General features: G+C 36.7%; 1 protein-coding gene across 2 annotated transcripts; it reads left to right on the top strand.

Moving 5' to 3' along the window:
* Nucleotides 1-77: 77 nt before the first annotated feature.
* cul4b (cullin 4B) lies at nucleotides 78-18955 on the top strand. 2 transcript variants are annotated; one of them, XM_056258544.1, is made up of 20 exons: nucleotides 78-984; nucleotides 1937-2052; nucleotides 9700-9803; nucleotides 10463-10532; nucleotides 10685-10758; nucleotides 10892-11054; nucleotides 11887-11976; nucleotides 12370-12452; nucleotides 12547-12614; nucleotides 12730-12848; nucleotides 12951-13143; nucleotides 15345-15449; nucleotides 15552-15662; nucleotides 15752-15837; nucleotides 15932-16039; nucleotides 16184-16297; nucleotides 16470-16575; nucleotides 16776-16948; nucleotides 17036-17188; nucleotides 17789-18955. In XM_056258544.1, the coding sequence occupies exons 1-20, from the start codon at nucleotides 528-530 to the stop codon at nucleotides 17882-17884; spliced, it is 2589 nt and encodes an 862-aa protein (XP_056114519.1). In that variant the 5' UTR covers nucleotides 78-527; the 3' UTR covers nucleotides 17885-18955. The 2 variants fall into 2 exon arrangements, with proteins under 2 accessions (XP_056114519.1, XP_056114520.1); XM_056258545.1 differs by having other exon boundaries at nucleotides 15752-15822.
* Nucleotides 18956-19140: the final 185 nt, after the last annotated feature.

Here is a 19140-nt window from a genome sequence, read left to right on the forward strand (position 1 = left end):
CTGGACATCGCATTATGTGTTGGCGCCCCCTGCTGGAGGATCCGAAACGTCAGGCCGCGCGCCTCAACAGCAGCTGCGCACAGCAACGGGCGAAAGTACTTCCGGCGGGTCAGCGTCGCCTCTTAGAAAAGTTACTATTTCCCCGCAGGCTTGTCCTCAAACCGAAAACACCAGCCTATTTCCCGAGCAGAAACACAGCGTTCAGCAGAATGCTTTAACGCAAACAGTCCTCGAAGAAAAGCAGTTTGTAATCCAACGGACTTTGTGCAGCGCGCCGGAGTGTGTGCTCGAGCGAGAGGAAGCAGTATTCAACCATCTTTCCTCTGTTGGCAATAACAAGAGCAGAGAAGGGTCCAAGTGGGGCTGCACTTCTCATTTTATCCTATTTTTTCTCTTTAATCACACACGGAGCCGCGAGGTTGCACTCCCGCCGACCGAGACCGAGGAATATAAAGCGTCCAAACCCGGGATCGTAGCATTAAGTTAACGTTAGTAGATTAGCGATTTGATTTAGTATTTCTTTTTTCATGTTTCCAACAGGTTTACCTTCCCCTAATCCCCCACCACCAGCCCAAGAGCCCAAACCGGTAGCTTCTGATGTCCACAACGACAGTAGTTTAACGTCTTCTAAGAAGAGGAAAAATAACAGTTCAGAAAAGGAACATATTGATTCGATATCTTCGTCTCCTAAAGCCATTTGTAATTCCTCGTCCACAACGTCCTGCTCCTCCAGTTCACAGCAGCTGCAGCAGCACATCCAGAAGAAGTTGAGGTTCGAGGACCCGCTGGATTTGATCGGGCTGGATGTGAAAATGGCCGAGGAGTCGTGTAACCCTGCCGAATCGTGTTCAAAGGCGAGAAATGTGTTCCTGACTGGAGGTGTTGGGCATCATGCGAACGGACTGACCAAGTCTGCGGGCTCCGCCACCTTCTCCAACAGTAAACCCGGTGCTGCGAAGAAACTTGTTATCAAGAACTTTAAAGGTAGGTGAAGAATCGTTGGTCCCCTCGTCTTCTTTGTAAACAGGCTGTGTTTGTTTTAGTTTCTCAACTTAACGAGGTTTGACCAAACGCACATGTGTTGTCCAGAAATGATGCCCAGTACAGCCACGACCTAATGCAGTTGTAAACAGCTTCAATAACTGGCTTATAGAAGATAAATGCTGTGCTAGTGTCACGACTGAGACCATATTTTAATACGCACTCATATTTTTTATATAGACGTTTATCAAAATCTGACTGCTTGAAACACGTGTTTCTTTTGCATCTGTTTGTAAACATCCTTTCCATATGTTATGTTAATTTTTCATATATATATATATATATATATATATATATATATATATATATATATATATATATATATATATATATATATATAAATAAAAATAATACATTTTTTTAAGGAAGTATTAATGTAAATGTTTTAGCAAAAACACCAACCTCGTGTTTCTGCTTTTACACTCTTAAAGTAACAACTGTTACAATTTTTTTTTCAAACTGAGGGATGTCAAAAATATTTTCAGTAGTATTCATTGCCAATCATCAACATTATACGTAATTTTGCATCTTTACATTTAGTCTCAGTGGCCATAATTTTTAAACTGAAAAATATCATGTTGCATATTTTAAAGCATTAATGAAAGTTAATTATTGTTTTAATATACTTAAAGTAAACAACAATTGTGTCAGACATATACAACTAATACAGTGGTAAACAACTTATCTTATGCAAGGAAGTGCTGCTGTCATGAATAAGTCCAGATTTTTATCTGTACGCTCTTAAATATAGCCTTTGTAATTTGCTTTTGTTTATGGAGGTATATCACTTGTGTAAACCAAATCAAAACCTGCACATAATTGAAACACAACCAGATTTAGTTTCTTATGCAAGCTAACAGTACACTTTTTTTCTTCTTTTTTTATACTTTATCAGAAAAGCCAAAATTACCAGAAAATTACACAAATGAGACCTGGCAGAAGCTGAAGGAGGCAGTAGAGGCCATACAGAACAGCACTTCAATTAAGTACAATCTAGAGGAGCTCTATCAGGTATGATATGTGTTTTATGTGTAAGGGGTATACAGTCAAAGACCCAGAACCAGATATGAAGAATGAAGACCCGGAGTCAGAATTATAAAAAATTAAAGAAAAGTTTTACTGAAGATAGTTTGCATTTTCATCAGCAGAAGCCAGCTTCAAGACTCACACAGGAGTTCGTAGGCCGCCTCACTTACAGTTACAAAGATCACAGCAGTTATACCATTTCCAAGGTCTAAGCTACGTCATTGCTTACAGGTTGAATGATTCTCATTGGCTAAGAAACATGAAAGCCTAAACAATTTAACACATGTGAGGAGATAGGGGTGCCTATCGCCATTAGTAAAGATAGTTGTCGTCCACTCATTAGATTTAGGTCTGTGGTGGCCTCGCAGGTTAGAGAAGGGCGCCGGGGTGTCTGGTCCGACCGTCCAGAACCTACATAGAATGTCATACGCACACACACACAAATAACAGACACGAGCAAATAACAGCTCCCATCAAGGCTGAAGAGAGTCTGAGCTCCTTATTATCAGTTAAGTATACCAAAACATAATGCCAAAACATTCACTCATTTAGGAGAAAAACAGATCACTGGCATTTACTCCCAAGGAAGGAAATATACTGGAAAGAATACATTTTAATACAACAATTAAAGTTTGATAGTAACGCTCAATATAGCTTGACCATATGTCCAGCGAAGGATCATATGTGCCCACGCTGCCTTTAGGACCCTCTAACCTTTCTACTGATCCCAGAGAAAGAGACAAACGGCCTTGTGGGTTCCGTGGCCTTCGTGTCCTGCGTGTACTAAGTGCAATCTCAAAGTAAGATTGGAATGCACCTAAAAGAAACTGGTTACTTGCATCCATGCATTTAAGAAAATATAATTTCACAAGCACAAGAATATAAAAATTATTATGTGATAATGAATATATTTGATTATTGATTTTTATAAAGGAAGTATATAACCATTCAAAATGATATATGATTATATATGTATTTGAAGAGGCAAGGGATTTTGACCAACCCTTCAGTCCCCCGTTTTAGACCAATGTGGGGTCCAATACCGCCACGTCTGGTCTAACCAGTGAGGTCACTACGGAAGGGAGGAGTGGTGACGCATGCTCCCCTGACGGGTCACACTTGTCTCTTCACCTCGTCACGGACATGCTGGATATTAAAAATTCCAGTCCCCATTAAGAGGCTCTCCCACCTTCCACTCACAACAGGACATCAATGTCATTCTTCCTCAGTTTATCAGTCAGGTTAAAATTTTTATAAAACACATAACTGATTACGAAACAAGTACATATTTGTTCTCTGGAAGCCAGGCTAAATAAGCAAGCACTATTGCTGTATTCCTAGCATGGGCTAGATCCACAGTCACTACTCAGATCCTAAATAAAGACATTGTCTATAATCATGAGTACCAGAATATATGCACTAGTTTTTTTATTTATAAAATTATGATTTCCAAATCCTTTTATTATAAACAAAGTTGGATGGTTAATCCATTATTTTCACTACCCCTTTTATAGACCCTTTAGGTTTAAAACACAATGGTTGTCTAACTAAAAATAAACAACAAACAATAAAATATTAATAATTAAGACCCATAATAATCGATGTAAGCCCTTTAAGTCTTTACTGAAATCATCCTTCAGTTTACGGTCACATAGCATGTACCATTTTAATTGTATAACATCTTATACCCTTTTTTGTTTGTTTCAAAAATAGAAATAAAATAAAACAAATTCACATCATCATTTCAGTCATTATTTTACCACTAAAATATAGGATCGTTCCCCATTCTGCTTAATAAAGCTTTTGTTCATTCCTTATCCTTATATAACTTGAATCCCTGTCAATCATACAATGTCTAACCCTAACCTTTTTCATACCATTTAAACTTAATTTGACTTCCATAAATCCTATCAGAAATTGTATTTTCATAACATACATTTTTTTCTACTATATTTCTTCCATCTTGCCCTACATGCCAGTTCCTTCTGCATCCGAGTCTCTCACCACTGTCAGCCTAGTGACACTTAAAGTTCCCTCGTTAGGGGAATCATGGTATTTTATTAATTCTTCAATACTCTTGTTTTCTTATCATTAACTTCAACTTTATTTTTCATTATAACTACTTCTCACAGTATTTGTCTCAGTTCCGCTTATCTTTACAGTTTTACAGAAACCAAAATATTATGTTACTCAGATCCCAGCCCACAGCCATATAGCTGCTTTCTCTTTTTACCTTTATTAAATTGTAGTTTTCTTAGACATCTAATGTCATACATACATTTAATGGATTGAGAAATAAAACCTTTTCTTTTTAGAAGTTATATTCACTCCTCCTTTATTCGCCCTCCGGCCTTTCAATAAAATGAGGGAGCTCACTCTGGATAATTTGGATAGTGACTTAGCCAATGTGCCACTTTGTCTCTCTGCCGTCAAGTCTATATATATATATTTTTTTTTTCCTACGTTTAACCTTATGATCCCACCTAGTTGTCTATTTAAATTTAGACCCTCAGTTGAATTTAGACAAGAGTTTTACCCCATAATGGACGGCAATCTTCTTTACAATTCCAATTTATATAAAATACTAATCCAGAGAGTAATTCAGTTCAATATCATAAATGACAAAAGCATTCATAATTACCAATAGCAGACAGAGCTGGAAAACCACTCCAATTAAAGCTCGTCCCATGTTCTGCATTGTCTTTTCATCAGATTGTCTTAGAATTATCAACTTTTTTAAAGTTGGTCATTTCACTTAACCCATCTGTAATGATAAAACACTAATTCCAGGGGTTAATGTCACAATATCCTCAAAATCAGGAAATAATAGTACCCCAAACTAATACATACAAGACAAAAAGTGCTGTCACCATCACACGCACTCATACTAGACACGCATATGTTAACTGTTCATTTTCAATATTAATTTTTCTTTATGTTATTGCTAAAAAGATTTAAATTTTAAATAAGATTTTAAACTTCCCATTTTCCGGTAGCTTCTACCTAATTTTACATGGTCTCCCAACCAGTTTCAAAGCATGTCTTGTTCATTATTCATTAGAATTTAACAAGGTCAGCTGGGTTGTTTTGTTTCATTATCATTATTTTGCTTCAGCTTGCTCTAGCAGGCCGATAACAGAAAGACAGACACAGTTACCATCCCTTCCTCTGCTCAAGCAGTCTCTCTCACTATAAATAAATAATCTTTTTCAACAGCCTTCTAAGGCTGTAACTTAGACATAATGTAATATTAAATTAATTACAATAACCTTTGACCATTCACCTTGTTATCCAGACTTTCCTTAAATCAAAAGCTGTCTTCATCTTTAGCCACCACCATGTCTAACGACCTTCAAGAGTTAAAACTATGTTATAACATATTAGTTCAAAATCAACACTATGATTTTCCTTGCCCATAAGGCAACCAGTACATAAAAAAAATGTATTACTGTCTCCACAACAACTAATGGGAATCACTTCATGGCCTCAGCTGGCTCTTGAAAGCCCACTCCTGTTCGCCCTTTATCTATAATCTCCATCAGGGTGTTTTCCCCTGGCATATTTGCAGACGCTTGTCACAATAAAAAACAAGCCATACAACTAATGCGGTTTCTTCTGGCGAGTGGTATATATCGAGGAGCTTTGCTTTATTGGGGAGACATGCCGTGACTCGTCACCGCGTCATCTCCCCTTAACGCCATAAGGACGCTGCTGGCCTCACAGCTCCTGCTCAACCCTCATACCTGTCTCACATAACACACCTCCATTCAGGAGATGCCCAATGACTTTACGTGATCCACTCTGGCTTGGGTTGCCCCCTGTCTGGCCAATAGAAGGTCTTACCCGTCATTGAGTAGCCACTCGTGCCCACTGGTGACCGCTCTTTCCAATCACACAATCAGTTCTCTTCAACAGAACTCAGCTGTTTTCTGGAGCTTAGGAAAGGCACGTTCAAGAGTCATCCAGAGCCATTCGGATTGCCTAATAGTGTTCACATGGGGAGACAGTTCAATAACAACAGTATTTAATCACTTAAATCCATTAACTATCTTAAAAGCAGCAACCTAGCTACTTGGATTATACTCAGTGAATTTAGATCACAACCGTACATTCAGTGTACTTCATCTGTAGCCGGAGCCATCGGTCCTGAATGGTGGAGACTAAATGAGACAGAGAAGTTACTGTCCTAAAATAAGCTAATCAAAATGTCATCTCTATCTGTATTATTGTTTTAAATACTTCTTTAAAAAGTCATTCAGTTTTACTTCTAAAACATCTCTGTGTCTATGATCCTTCAACTGAAACACTGTGCTTTACACATTATCACAGATACCAGTTTTTAGCTGACTCATTGAATGAGAGAGACTCTGAGACTCTATTGGATGGTACACTGCTCTCTCATATACTTCTAACATCAAACATTTATCTATCATCTTTTAACTCTATCCCAGCTTAAGGCATCTTTGCCAGAAATTACATACGGTTTCAAATAAACATATTATTTATATTTGTCTTTTGCCCACACATCAGGAAATTTAGGCATTACAAATTTCCACTCAGATTGAGTCTGTTGCACTGGCAGTTTCAGCCACAGCACACATCAGATTCAGATAAGCAAACTGTTTCATTACAGCCAATAACAAACTTATCTTTTGAAAGCAAAACATCAGCTTCTAGTTCTTTCATGGTCAACTTTTCAAGCTGTTTGTTTAATCAGCATTTAGCAACTGTTAATCCAGTACGGCTTCTGCTTATTTGTTTTACATAAAAATAATTATTCTAGTTCTCAATAACGTTTCACATTTCTCAATCTCAATTTTAATTGTCAAGTTCTCAACCATAGTTTAATATTTGACTTAAGTTTTCTCTTGGAGTTTATCAATCTCCAATTAGGATTCACACTAAGTTTGACGAGGCAAGCACTCTCTGCTTGTGATACTTTTGCAGTTATTGTAAATCATCTGTGAGATTAGTCTCTCTATATCATCTAAAACCTTTTTAAAATGTTTAATTACAACACAATCATCCTTTAAGTTACTTTGATATATTTTGCAACTCACATTTGTTGGAGTCATTAATTTTACATCAACTTATAAAAATTACTATTATAGATCTTTTCTTCAAAAGGATTCACTTTAAGACTTCAATCTTTTGACCTTGTTTTATCTCTTGTTCTTTCTCAGACGACAACTTTAATATCGTCATTTAAACACTGATCTACTTTCAAACTCACATTATTACCAGAAATGTGTTGTCATTTTATCACATTTTTAAACACCTTCTCGGTGGGAATTTAGAGTTACGTATTAAATGGTCCTGATGACCACCATTAAAACACTCTCTGTCATCTGGTGGGTTCATGTGTCAGCCTCAACGGCTCCAACTTAGTGCACGCCCTTGAAGCAGTGTGTGTCCCATTCAGGAATGTAAACAGAGCTACTGATTAAGCAGTTCTCTGTATTCTTTTACAGTCCACCAGTGGCGGATTTAATCATAATAGCCCAATCATAATCTTCATCATTATTATTGGCAGAACATTAATTTTCATAAGCTGCAAAATATTCTAAGTTGTTTTCACAAAGTGTCTGTTTAACTTTAGTCGCTTGTCGAGGGAAATTATCCCTGACCCAGAATTTCTTTCACTTGCTTCTTGTAATCACCGTAAGCAATACGAGGCTAAACATTTTAATTTTTCAGTTTCTTTGTTTGTTTGTAGCCAGTCAAGTTTTTTTTTTAAATTTCCAATCAGAATCAAAATCCTGACTACCATTTACTTAATCATTTCTGCAAATTTATTTAAAGTGAGGGCTTTAGAGCACAGCTGCTTACAGCGTTTGCTTTTCCTGTCTCACTATTTGTTTCAGGACTCTTCAGGTTACTGATTAAGTTATTACATTTTTCTGCCATATCTTAATCATGGTTCATACTCACCTGAAGTTATTGCAGAAATGGAGGCGGCGATCTTTGAACAACACAGCTTGGCTTCTGCGTGATGAAACTGCAAAGTATACTCCAAAATCACAGTTACATATACTGGTCCATGCCAATTTGGGTCACAACTTTTTTTAATTTTCTCTCGGAATTGTTCCTGATGCATCCCTGGCAAACAACCCTATTATTGTTAGTATCCCTAACTGCCTGATTCACTTCACTAAGTTCGGGGATCCCCTATCTGAGATGGAAGAGATTGAGCAGGTTTACGGTGCCACTGGACCTCTAGCCCAGGGACGTGCTCTGCTGGGGTGGTGCTACACCAGTAATGCCCAGCGGGGCCCCCACAGAGCACGCTTCGCTTGCGCTGTCTGCTGCCGTTACCCTTAACGACGCTCTCAGCGACTTCTTATACTGTCAGCAGTATAATTAACTTACTCCTTCACTCGCCTCATCGGAGTGAAGCTTCACTCGCCTCATCGGAGTGAAGCTCTCCCGCTCTCCTTCAAAATCTCCTCCAGTCAGACAGCCCTAACAATTAACAAAAGCTTACTACCTTGTTTGTTGATTTGCCAGGGGTGTCACCGAGAATAATTGCCCGCATTCTCCACCATAACTGTAAGGGGTATACAGTCAAAGACCCAGAACCAGATATGAAGAATGAAGACCCGGAGTCAGAATTATAAAAAATTAAAGAAAAGTTTTACTGAAGATAGTTTGCATTTTCATCAGCAGAAGCCAGCTTCAAGACTCACACAGGAGTTCGTAGGCCGCCTCACTTACAGTTACAAAGATCACAGCAGTTATACCATTTCCAAGGTCTAAGCTACGTCATTGCTTACAGGTTGAATGATTCTCATTGGCTAAGAAACATGAAAGCCTAAACAATTTAACACATGTGAGGAGATAGGGGTGCCTATCGCCATTAGTAAAGATAGTTGTCGTCCACTCATTAGATTTAGGTCTGTGGTGGCCTCGCAGGTTAGAGAAGGGCGCCGGGGTGTCTGGTCCGACCGTCCAGAACCTACATAGAATGTCATACGCACACACACACAAATAACAGACACGAGCAAATAACAGCTCCCATCAAGGCTGAAGAGAGTCTGAGCTCCTTATTATCAGTTAAGTATACCAAAACATAATGCCAAAACATTCACTCATTTAGGAGAAAAACAGATCACTGGCATTTACTCCCAAGGAAGGAAATATACTGGAAAGAATACATTTTAATACAACAATTAAAGTTTGATAGTAACGCTCAATATAGCTTGACCATATGTCCAGCGAAGGATCATATGTGCCCACGCTGCCTTTAGGACCCTCTAACCTTTCTACTGATCCCAGAGAAAGAGACAAACGGCCTTGTGGGTTCCGTGGCCTTCGTGTCCTGCGTGTACTAAGTGCAATCTCAAAGTAAGATTGGAATGCACCTAAAAGAAACTGGTTACTTGCATCCATGCATTTAAGAAAATATAATTTCACAAGCACAAGAATATAAAAATTATTATGTGATAATGAATATATTTGATTATTGATTTTTATAAAGGAAGTATATAACCATTCAAAATGATATATGATTATATATGTATTTGAAGAGGCAAGGGATTTTGACCAACCCTTCATATGAATATATTTGTTTTGTCATTTAGTAATATTATGTATATAATCTAATGTTATTTATTTTGACTTTTGTCTTTCCAGGCTGTTGAAAACCTGTGCTCCCATAAGATATCAGCCAAGCTCTATAAACAGCTCAGAGTGGTCTGTGAAGACCATATCAAGGCACAGATTGACCAGTTCAGAGAATATCCTTTTCCTTGCTACACATTTATATTCAGTTTCTTGCTGTATTTTTAGGTTTAGAGAGTGAAAGTAAAGCGCATTAACCAGGGCTCAACATTACGATTATTTTTCTGCAGGTTAAAAGTTTAGATTTTTTTTTTTTACTTATCCTTTCTACGCCATGTACCATAATAATGGCCCCAACAAAAAATGTATACGTTTATTAGAAACACATTATAGACTGGCCTTCTAATATTTGGGGTCGGTAAGATTAAAAAAAAAAAAAAAAAAATTGTCACTTAATGTCTCTTATTCTCACCAAGACTCCGTTTATTTGATCAAAAATACAATAAAAACAGTAATTTTGTGAAATATTATTATAATTTAAAATAACAGTGTAAATAACATATAATGCTTTTGTGTTTCATTAGACATTTTTAAAAAAAATTATCTACTCCAAAATTGATTTTAATTACAAATAATAGCTGAAAGTTTGATATGAACGCCATCAACACTTTTGCTAAAAAAACAACAACAATGCTATATGGTGCAAATGAACTAAAAATATGAGGAAATATTTTCAGAAAATTATAAGAAGTTCAGTCACTGGTAAATAATAAGGACTGTCTGGATATAGACTGCTAATCATAATTGTTGCCATTTAACTTAACCTTTGTCCTACGGATGCCCTAGACAGTGTTCTGTTCCTCAAGAAAATAGACAAATGCTGGCAAGATCATTGCAGACAAATGGTTAGTAAAGTAGTCTACTCTAGACAATTCCTCTCTACATTTATTTTTAATAAGTTGAAAGTTGTCGTTTGTATTAAATGCTCCTATGTTTAGTTATTTACCTGTTTTCAAAAATGCTTTTTATACAAAACATTGTTTGTCTTTTCTTGTAGATCATGATTAGGAGTATATTTTTGTTTTTGGATCGCACATATGTTTTACAAAATTCAATGCTGCCATCAATCTGGTAAGTGTCCATTGAATTATATTTGTATGAATTTGTAACGCTGGCACTGTCACCCTTGCTGTCTTTATTTACTACCAGTGCTTTGCTGCTCCTTCCTCTGGTGATTAAAGATACCCTTGTGTTTCGTCTTCAGGGACATGGGCTTGGAGTTGTTTCGTTTCTATATCATCAGCGACCTGAAGGTGCAAAGTAAGACAATCGATGGGATTTTGCTTCTTATTGAGAGAGAGCGGAGTGGAGAGGCCGTAGACCGCAGTCTCCTGAGGAGTCTTCTGAGCATGCTCTCAGATCTGCAGGTTAGGTCACCTGCGTTCTCATCTGTGCTCGAATTAATGTTCCTGGGTTTATGATGCTTTTATGGCATAATTTTGAAAAATAATCATTTAAGTGCAAAAAAACTTAAGTGTGTATTTCACAATCTGCAACATTTTATTTTGGAGTTTACTTATATTTCTTATTGCCTGCTGAATTTCAATGCCATAACCATATAAAGTCAGTAAACCTAATAACTCTCACATGACAGGCAAGAATAAAAAAGTATTTTGTACAGTCTGGTTAGTTTGGCAATGTATTTTTTATATTTGCTAGAAATATGAAATGTTTAGATTTATATTAAATGTTAACTTTTCCATAGAAATTTTCAATTTTTTTTAAATAAAACATTTGCTTAACAGTAGTATATGATGCAAAACATTATAAATAATTATGCGTATTAATAAAAAAATGTTTAGGGACGTATTAATTTAAGTGTTCATAATTCACATTTCTACTTTTAAACCCTCAAAGTACACTGTCCCATTTCTTAGTCAAAATTATTTTCAGTATTAATCAACATTGTCACACTCTGACTCGCCTTAACTCCGCATTGATCACGTAGCATATTTTAAATCATTAATGAAAGTGATTTATTATACTAATTTACTTAAAAAAAATGCTGTTTACTGTAATACTACAGGCCACGGTTATTTAGATTTTCTGTAAGTGAAAAAAACAGATGGCAAATCTTATACAGCTCTTGTGAGATTTTGTCTTGATCCCTGATATCATTCAGCCCTTAAATTGTGTGGCCAAACCTGTTAGTGTTGTAGTGTTATTGTTGTAATCACACCTTTGCTCCTTTTATGACAGATTTATCAGGATTCATTTGAGCAACGCTTTCTGGAGGAGACAAATCGATTGTATGCTGCAGAGGGCCAGAGGCTCATGCAGGAAAGAGAGGTGAGTTTCACATCATAGTGTTGATTTTCAAAAAACAAAAAAAAAAATCATCGTTTTATCACAATTCTGTGAGAAGTAATTTTTTGGCATGTCTCATTAAGTAGAAGTTAGTTTGAACTGATACTTTGCTACAATCTGGATTTGTATTTTTTTTTTTAATGATGTACTCGCCCTTGGTAAATCATTTACACCCCTACTTGGATATGCTGTTATTTTTTTCTGTGGAACACAAACGGAAATTAAAACACTTTTTCATACAGTCACAGTTCATTGTGACCACAGGCTGTTAAGTTCCAAAAAAAAGTTTCACCAAATAGATAAATGTATTATTTATGTTTTTGTGAACTCTACTTTTAATTAGATTTATCAATCCCCCCCAATATTTTTTTTCAGGTGCCAGAGTATCTCCATCATGTCAACAAACGTCTGGAAGAGGAGGCAGACAGAGTCATTACATACTTAGACCAGAGCACACAGTAAGTATGCAGAGAATATGACTAATGAGAGTCCTTAAATTGGGTAAATAAATTGGGAAAGTTTGATGTGAATGTTTATTATCTTAATTTGTAGAAAACCCCTCATTGCCACAGTTGAAAAGCAACTGCTTGGAGAACACCTCACTGCAATTCTTCAGAAAGGTATCACCCTCATAGAATGATAATGAATGACATTGTATTTATTGTTTAAATGGTTAACCATTCCTCAGAATTAAAAGCGATTTACATACGTGATTGTTTTCTTCCCAAACTCTAGGTTTAAATAACCTGCTGGATGAGAACCGTATTCAGGATCTGTCTTTGCTGTATCAGCTCTTCAGTCGTGTTAGAGGAGGAGTCCAGGTTCTGCTGCAACATTGGGTTGAATACATAAAGGTGCGCAAGGGATACATCGAGATGACTAACAAAATCATGACATAACACATCTGTATATTATTCGAACATTCAGGTTCACAAGTCTTGTTTTTTATATCTCAGGTCTTTGGAAGCACAATTGTAATCAACCCAGAGAAAGATAAGACGATGGTTCAGGAGCTTCTGGATTTCAAGGATAAAGTCGATCACATCATCGATGTTTGTTTCATGAAGAACGAGAAATTTGTAAATGGCATGAAGGAGGCCTTCGAGACCTTTATCAACAAACGGCCGAACAAACCTGCAGAGCTCATAGGTCAGTACACAAATGTCGTTTTCCCACCAATCATAAGCTATGTTTCCATTCAAAAGTTGAGAATGTAACTTTTGGGCAAAATTTGATTATCACATTGAATATTTACGAATAAAGCAGCATTTCCATCCCATGTCTTCAAGAGAACAAAATGGTCACTTCCTGGGAAATTAGCGCAAAATATCAGTAATTCAATTGGAAGTTGCTGCAATTAGAGAAGCCACTGTGGCTCTTTTTTCCAACATCATAAATGACTTGTGTCCAGGGACGCTTTTTTCACGTTAGTTTGGGTGACTTATGTGAATCGTGCAGATCCGAAGAGGGTCTGATTATAATTTCCCGGGTGTTTTTCTCTTCTCTTCTCTGGAAACCTGTGGCCTGATGCTGGAGAGAGGCAGGATTAACCCCTCAGTTATTTGTTCGAATTACATATGTACTTTTAGTTTCTACCTTTTTTTTCTCATTACTGCAATTCCATAAATTACTACAGACTATTGAAGCAAACTGCTAATTTTCATTTACCTTAAAGAATTATGTTCTAAAAATTTAAATAAATCATGTGAAAGAATGTCACTCTTTTCTTTGAAGAAAATATTACTTTTTATGAAGTCACTGAAATTGTTCAAACTGTAAAGATGAAAAGTTAGTATTTTCTGTATTGGTGTTTGATGCTAGTGTTTTTACTCTCAGTGTGTTCTGAGTGACAGTGTGTGTTATCTCAGTGAGGGTTGTGCAGTGTTTGGCTGCACTGAGCCTGTGTTGAGTGTGTGTTAAGAGTTGTGTTGCTTGGAATTAGTTTTGCAGGTGATGTGAGCTGTTTAGCTCAGGTGACTGTTGGTAGTGTAGACTGTAGTTAGAGTTTTGCACATGTAGCTCCAGTTGTGCTCGCTGTCGTTTAGCAATCCAAAAAAACTGTAAAGGCTGAAATATGTGAGGTTTATCTTTTTATAAAACCTTTTTTGTCAAAACTTTATTTTAATTTCATTTTACTCTGTAAATTACTCCCATGTAAGCAACTTATCGGTATCTGAATATTTGCCGCGGGGCGAGGGCTTCGATTACCTCTCTCTTTTTTGACCATACATGTGTTTGCATCCCTGTGTGTCTCAGAGCGCGCAGACAAAATTCGTCTGGATGCCTGGTGTTTGGGAATGCAATCATGCGAGACACTTCTGGGAGGGAATTAAACTAAATCATTCTGATGACAGACTTTGATTCAGGCATTCCAGAATGATAAAACCAACATTTGAGATGCATATTTGAGATGCATATCACTGCTTAGTTCAGTTATCCAATCACATCCTCTGTTGAGGCAAAGTAATTTAATCAATAAAAATTGATGCTTGATTAGCAAGGTCATCATTAGAGTGCATATTACGGAGGTGCGTGCAAAACACATGCAGCAGACACGCGTGGAAAAATTCAAGCAAGGGTGTCGTAGTTGCGTATTATGCAATCTGCTCTCTAATCGCTCTTGCGGTACTTTGATGTCCTACACCAATTGGTCTGTGCAGTGCTGCTTCAAGTCGAATACACCTAATGTATTCTAGCCATGCAATAGATTAGATAGGCAAGCCGTTTATTTCAAAACTTAAAGTTACCATGGGTCCAAAAAAACTGAAATACCGGAAAGTGATTTTACTGAACATAAGAACTACTTGTGTAAAGGCCACAATAAAAGTACATAGAATAAACAAGTAATAAGATCCTAGTGGATGAGAAGTCCTATAGCTTTAGTTAAGCCGCTTGTCATGTCACTCAGTGATCTAGGCATTGTCTTATGTTGTGTTAGGACTCGTTCAAGACCACCTGCTCTAAATAAAGATATGCAATCTACTATGGTTGACTAATGTTTCGCAAAGTTACAATCAAAAACATGTTGCAAAAGCATCATGTCTGTTTACTTGTGTGTCTGCGGCGCTTTTTCATACAAGTGTTGGTTGGTTAAGGATTAATTGATTGTTAATTTAAACAACGATCGATTATGAGAATGTATGTAAATTGCAATCCCTAGCCTCATCTGAGCACATAAGTTTATGTGCATCTTGGTGTTTCCATGCAGCATTTTTTTTATGCAACAAATCTACGCATAATAGGTAGATGGAAACGGCTATATTGAGGGTTTTGTTTGATTGAGAGCTTGCAGCTGATTGGATCAAGACAAATATTAATATTCACTAATGTTGTGATTTTATGTTCTGTAGCAAAATATGTGGATTCAAAGCTCCGTGCTGGGAACAAAGAAGCAACTGATGAGGAACTCGAGAAAATGTTGGACAAGATAATGATCATATTCAGGTTCATTTACGGTAATACATTTAAACTTAATGCTCTATTCCAAAGGCCTAGAGAGTTTTCGATTATTAAACAACTGTCTACGCTTCATAAACTTTCTCATTTCTCTCTTTTAGGGAAAGATGTTTTTGAGGCCTTCTACAAGAAAGACTTAGCGAAGAGGTTACTGGTGGGAAAGAGTGCCTCTGTAGATGCAGAGAAGTCAATGCTGTCAAAACTGAAGCATGGTAAATTACATTTCTCCTTTCATGTTTGATTTTTAAACCATACCATCATGTCATAGATGTTTCAACAAACTGAATTGTTTTTTTTGTAGAATGTGGAGCTGCATTTACTAGTAAACTGGAAGGAATGTTCAAGGACATGGAGCTGTCAAAAGATATTATGGTGCAGTTCAAACAAGTAATGATATCTTTTTTTTTTTTTTTTTTTTTTTCTGTTTTCTTTTTTGTCTAGTTACTTCTTTTAAATCTCTCTTTTTGACTCTGCACCTCAGCACATGCAATGCCAAAATATTCCTGGGAACATCGAGTTGACGGTTAACATCCTCACCATGGGTTATTGGCCAACATACGTCCCCATGGAAGTGCATCTGCCTCCAGAGGTCTGTTCTGATGAATGTTGAGAAATAGAAGCTTGGATCAGATATTCTTTGTTACTTAAACATGATAATAATAATTAACCTGAGTTCTAATCAATTACATAATAATTAATAAATGATATATTTTTTATACCCTTTACTCTTCAGATGGTAAAATTGCAGGAGATTTTCAAAACGTTTTACCTTGGCAAACACAGTGGACGGAAACTACAGTGGCAGTCGACGTTAGGACATTGTGTTTTAAAGGCAGAATTCAAAGAGGTAATGCACATTTTTATTTTGAAAATAGCAACTGGGCGTGAATAGCAGGCTATCAGTAGCTGATCATTTTATATATATATATATATATATAACAAATTTAACTAATTGAAAATGAAAAGGCTTCTCAGAAACATGACTGGCTACAAGAGAACTTTTTTCTTGGTTTTCACAGGGCAAAAAAGAGCTGCAGGTGTCTCTGTTTCAGACGCTAGTTTTACTTATGTTTAATGAAGGGGAGGAGTTCTCTCTGGAGGACATTAAACTGGCTACAGGCATTGGTATGGATAATTGTGACAAGCAAGCTTTGTCTTGTGATTTGTCTTGTAAAATTTGTGTTCCTGTTGTTAAAAGACACCATTCCATTTAATGTTAATCTTTATGTTCATAGTTAAAGCCCATAGCCTTTTACAAACTTTTAAAGTGTTTAACAAATTTGACTAAGAACCTCAGATAAATAAAAATACACTCATATTTGCAGAGGACGGTGAGCTGAGGCGGACTCTGCAGTCACTGGCCTGTGGGAAGGCACGTGTCCTTACCAAAACCCCAAAGAGTAAAGACGTGGAAGATGGAGACAAGTTCTCATGTAATGATGATTTCAAACACAAACTCTTCAGAATTAAAATCAACCAGATCCAGATGAAAGAAACGGTACTGTCCGGCACACCTGTCATTTGATTGCTGTTGTGTGAAAGGTATTGGGCGCTTGGTCTCATCCTTGTTTGCTGTACCTCATAGGTGGAGGAGCAAGCCAGCACTACAGAGAGAGTATTCCAGGACCGTCAGTACCAAATCGATGCTGCCATTGTTCGAATCATGAAGATGAGGAAAACTCTCAGCCATAATCTTCTGGTGTCTGAGGTGTACAACCAACTTAAATTCCCAGTAAAGGTGAGCTCACAGTTTTGCTTGCACAGTTAATCGAAGTTTCACTTCTGTTTGTGATGGCACATGGTAATGGATGCCGTGCAGCTAATATATTAACTGCAAGTGAGAAGCCAGGCAAAACAAGAATACTGCAACAATCACCAAGCCGTAAATAAGATGTATTGTACAATGTAGACAGCTTTTTGCATTATAATAAGAGCATGTTGCACATTATTTGTGTCAGTTTTTTTTCTTCTTGCTGTTAAGAGGGGCAAGTATGTATTTATGATGATTCACTACTATTCAAAAGTTGTTGTTTTTCCCCCCAAAGAAATTAATATTATTCAGCAAGAATGCATTAATTTAATCAAGTGACAGTAAGGACTATTTCATTAATGCTGTTCTTTCAAACTTCATATTTATCAAAATCCTGAAAATGGTTTTCATCCATAATAATAAATAATACTTCTTGAGCAGCAAATCAGCATATTAGAATGATTTCTAATTATGCTGAAAATTCATTCATCTTTGCTATCACAAAATATAGTAAAATAGGCTGGAAATTAGCCAAAGACTCATAGAACATATGCGACTGCCACTAAATTTTGCTTCATCTTTTTGCAGCCTGCTGATCTGAAGAAAAGGATAGAGTCACTTATTGACAGGGACTACATGGAACGGGATAAGGAGAATCCCAATCAATACAACTATGTGGCTTAGATAGAGAGAAAATGAGAGGGGAAGATGAGGGATGGTAGAAATGACAGGAGGAGGATGTTCTCAGTGACGTTGTTTACTTCCCTTAGCACATGGAACCCCTTGTTCCAGTTTTTGTTCACTTTACCATCTTCACCACAGTGACCAACAACTGAATCAGTTTTCTCTTCATGGATTTGACAGGGTAGGGTGTGTTTTATTTCCCTCAGAATGGAATGTCCAATAAAAAAAACAATACAAAATTATTTTGTTACAATGCTTCTAAGAATTGGACTATCCTGAGCTTAAAAAGAATAGTTATTTATTTTCAGACTCAGTTCCATGGCTGTTGTTTGTCTCTGTGTTTTTTCTTTTCTTCATTGTTAACCCATGAAAATATCATAACATTACATGTGCAAAGAAAACCAGAGCCAGACTGATTGAATTTGACCCATTTGTTCAGTCAATGTTGTATTGGATACCAGTGTATGAACATTGAAAACAGGTTTTCTCTTTGCCAATGTTTGATCAATTTGTACAATGAAAAGAAGGTTCAGCTGATTGGTCACAAGCGATTTATGTTCTGTGAATGTGATTTATTGATAAATAGAACAATTGAGGCTGATTGGAAATTTCACAGTATGTGCCAAGATTAGATAAAACCAAGCACTTGTTTTGTTTGTAGGAATGTTAACGCTGCTAAACACTAACTTGTACATCTTCCTTCTTTTTGTCCCTCCCTGCTTACACCTTCTCACATTTCCTCCTCTTGTTTATTTTGTATATACATTTTATACACAATTTTGATGTTTGACACTCGACTACATTGCAACTGTATTCTTTCTCTGGAAACTCCGAACAAGCACAGCAGCACCATTTTATCATCCTAGTGTTTCCAAGTTTATATATCCCCTAAGTTCTGAATTAGGCCCGTTTACTGAGAAGCTCCTCTGTGTGGCATCACTAGATCTGTCTGTGGAAATTTTGGCAGTGGTGTTTTGAGAAATCATACTAAAGTGGACGGTCGTCCAGTGTCTGGAAAAAGTATGCTTGTTTTTATTGCCTCAGAATAAACAACTGTATGTGTTTCCATGATCTTGTCCCTCTAATCAGTGATTGTGATCTTTCCTAAAAATACTGTATGATGAGAAATGGATACTTGATTCTAAATAACGGGGTAAATTAACCAAAAAAGCATCAGGCATTATAAATTGGTGGTCTTTTATTATTTTCATTAAAAAATACATTGAACAATGTTAGGTATTTTAACTAGTAATAAC

This window comes from Rhinichthys klamathensis, unplaced genomic scaffold (assembly GCF_029890125.1).
Source record: "Rhinichthys klamathensis goyatoka isolate OS25496 unplaced genomic scaffold, OSU_Roscu_1.1 h1tg000153l_1, whole genome shotgun sequence".
In the NCBI taxonomy this organism is placed as follows: Eukaryota; Metazoa; Chordata; class Actinopteri; order Cypriniformes; family Leuciscidae; genus Rhinichthys; species Rhinichthys klamathensis.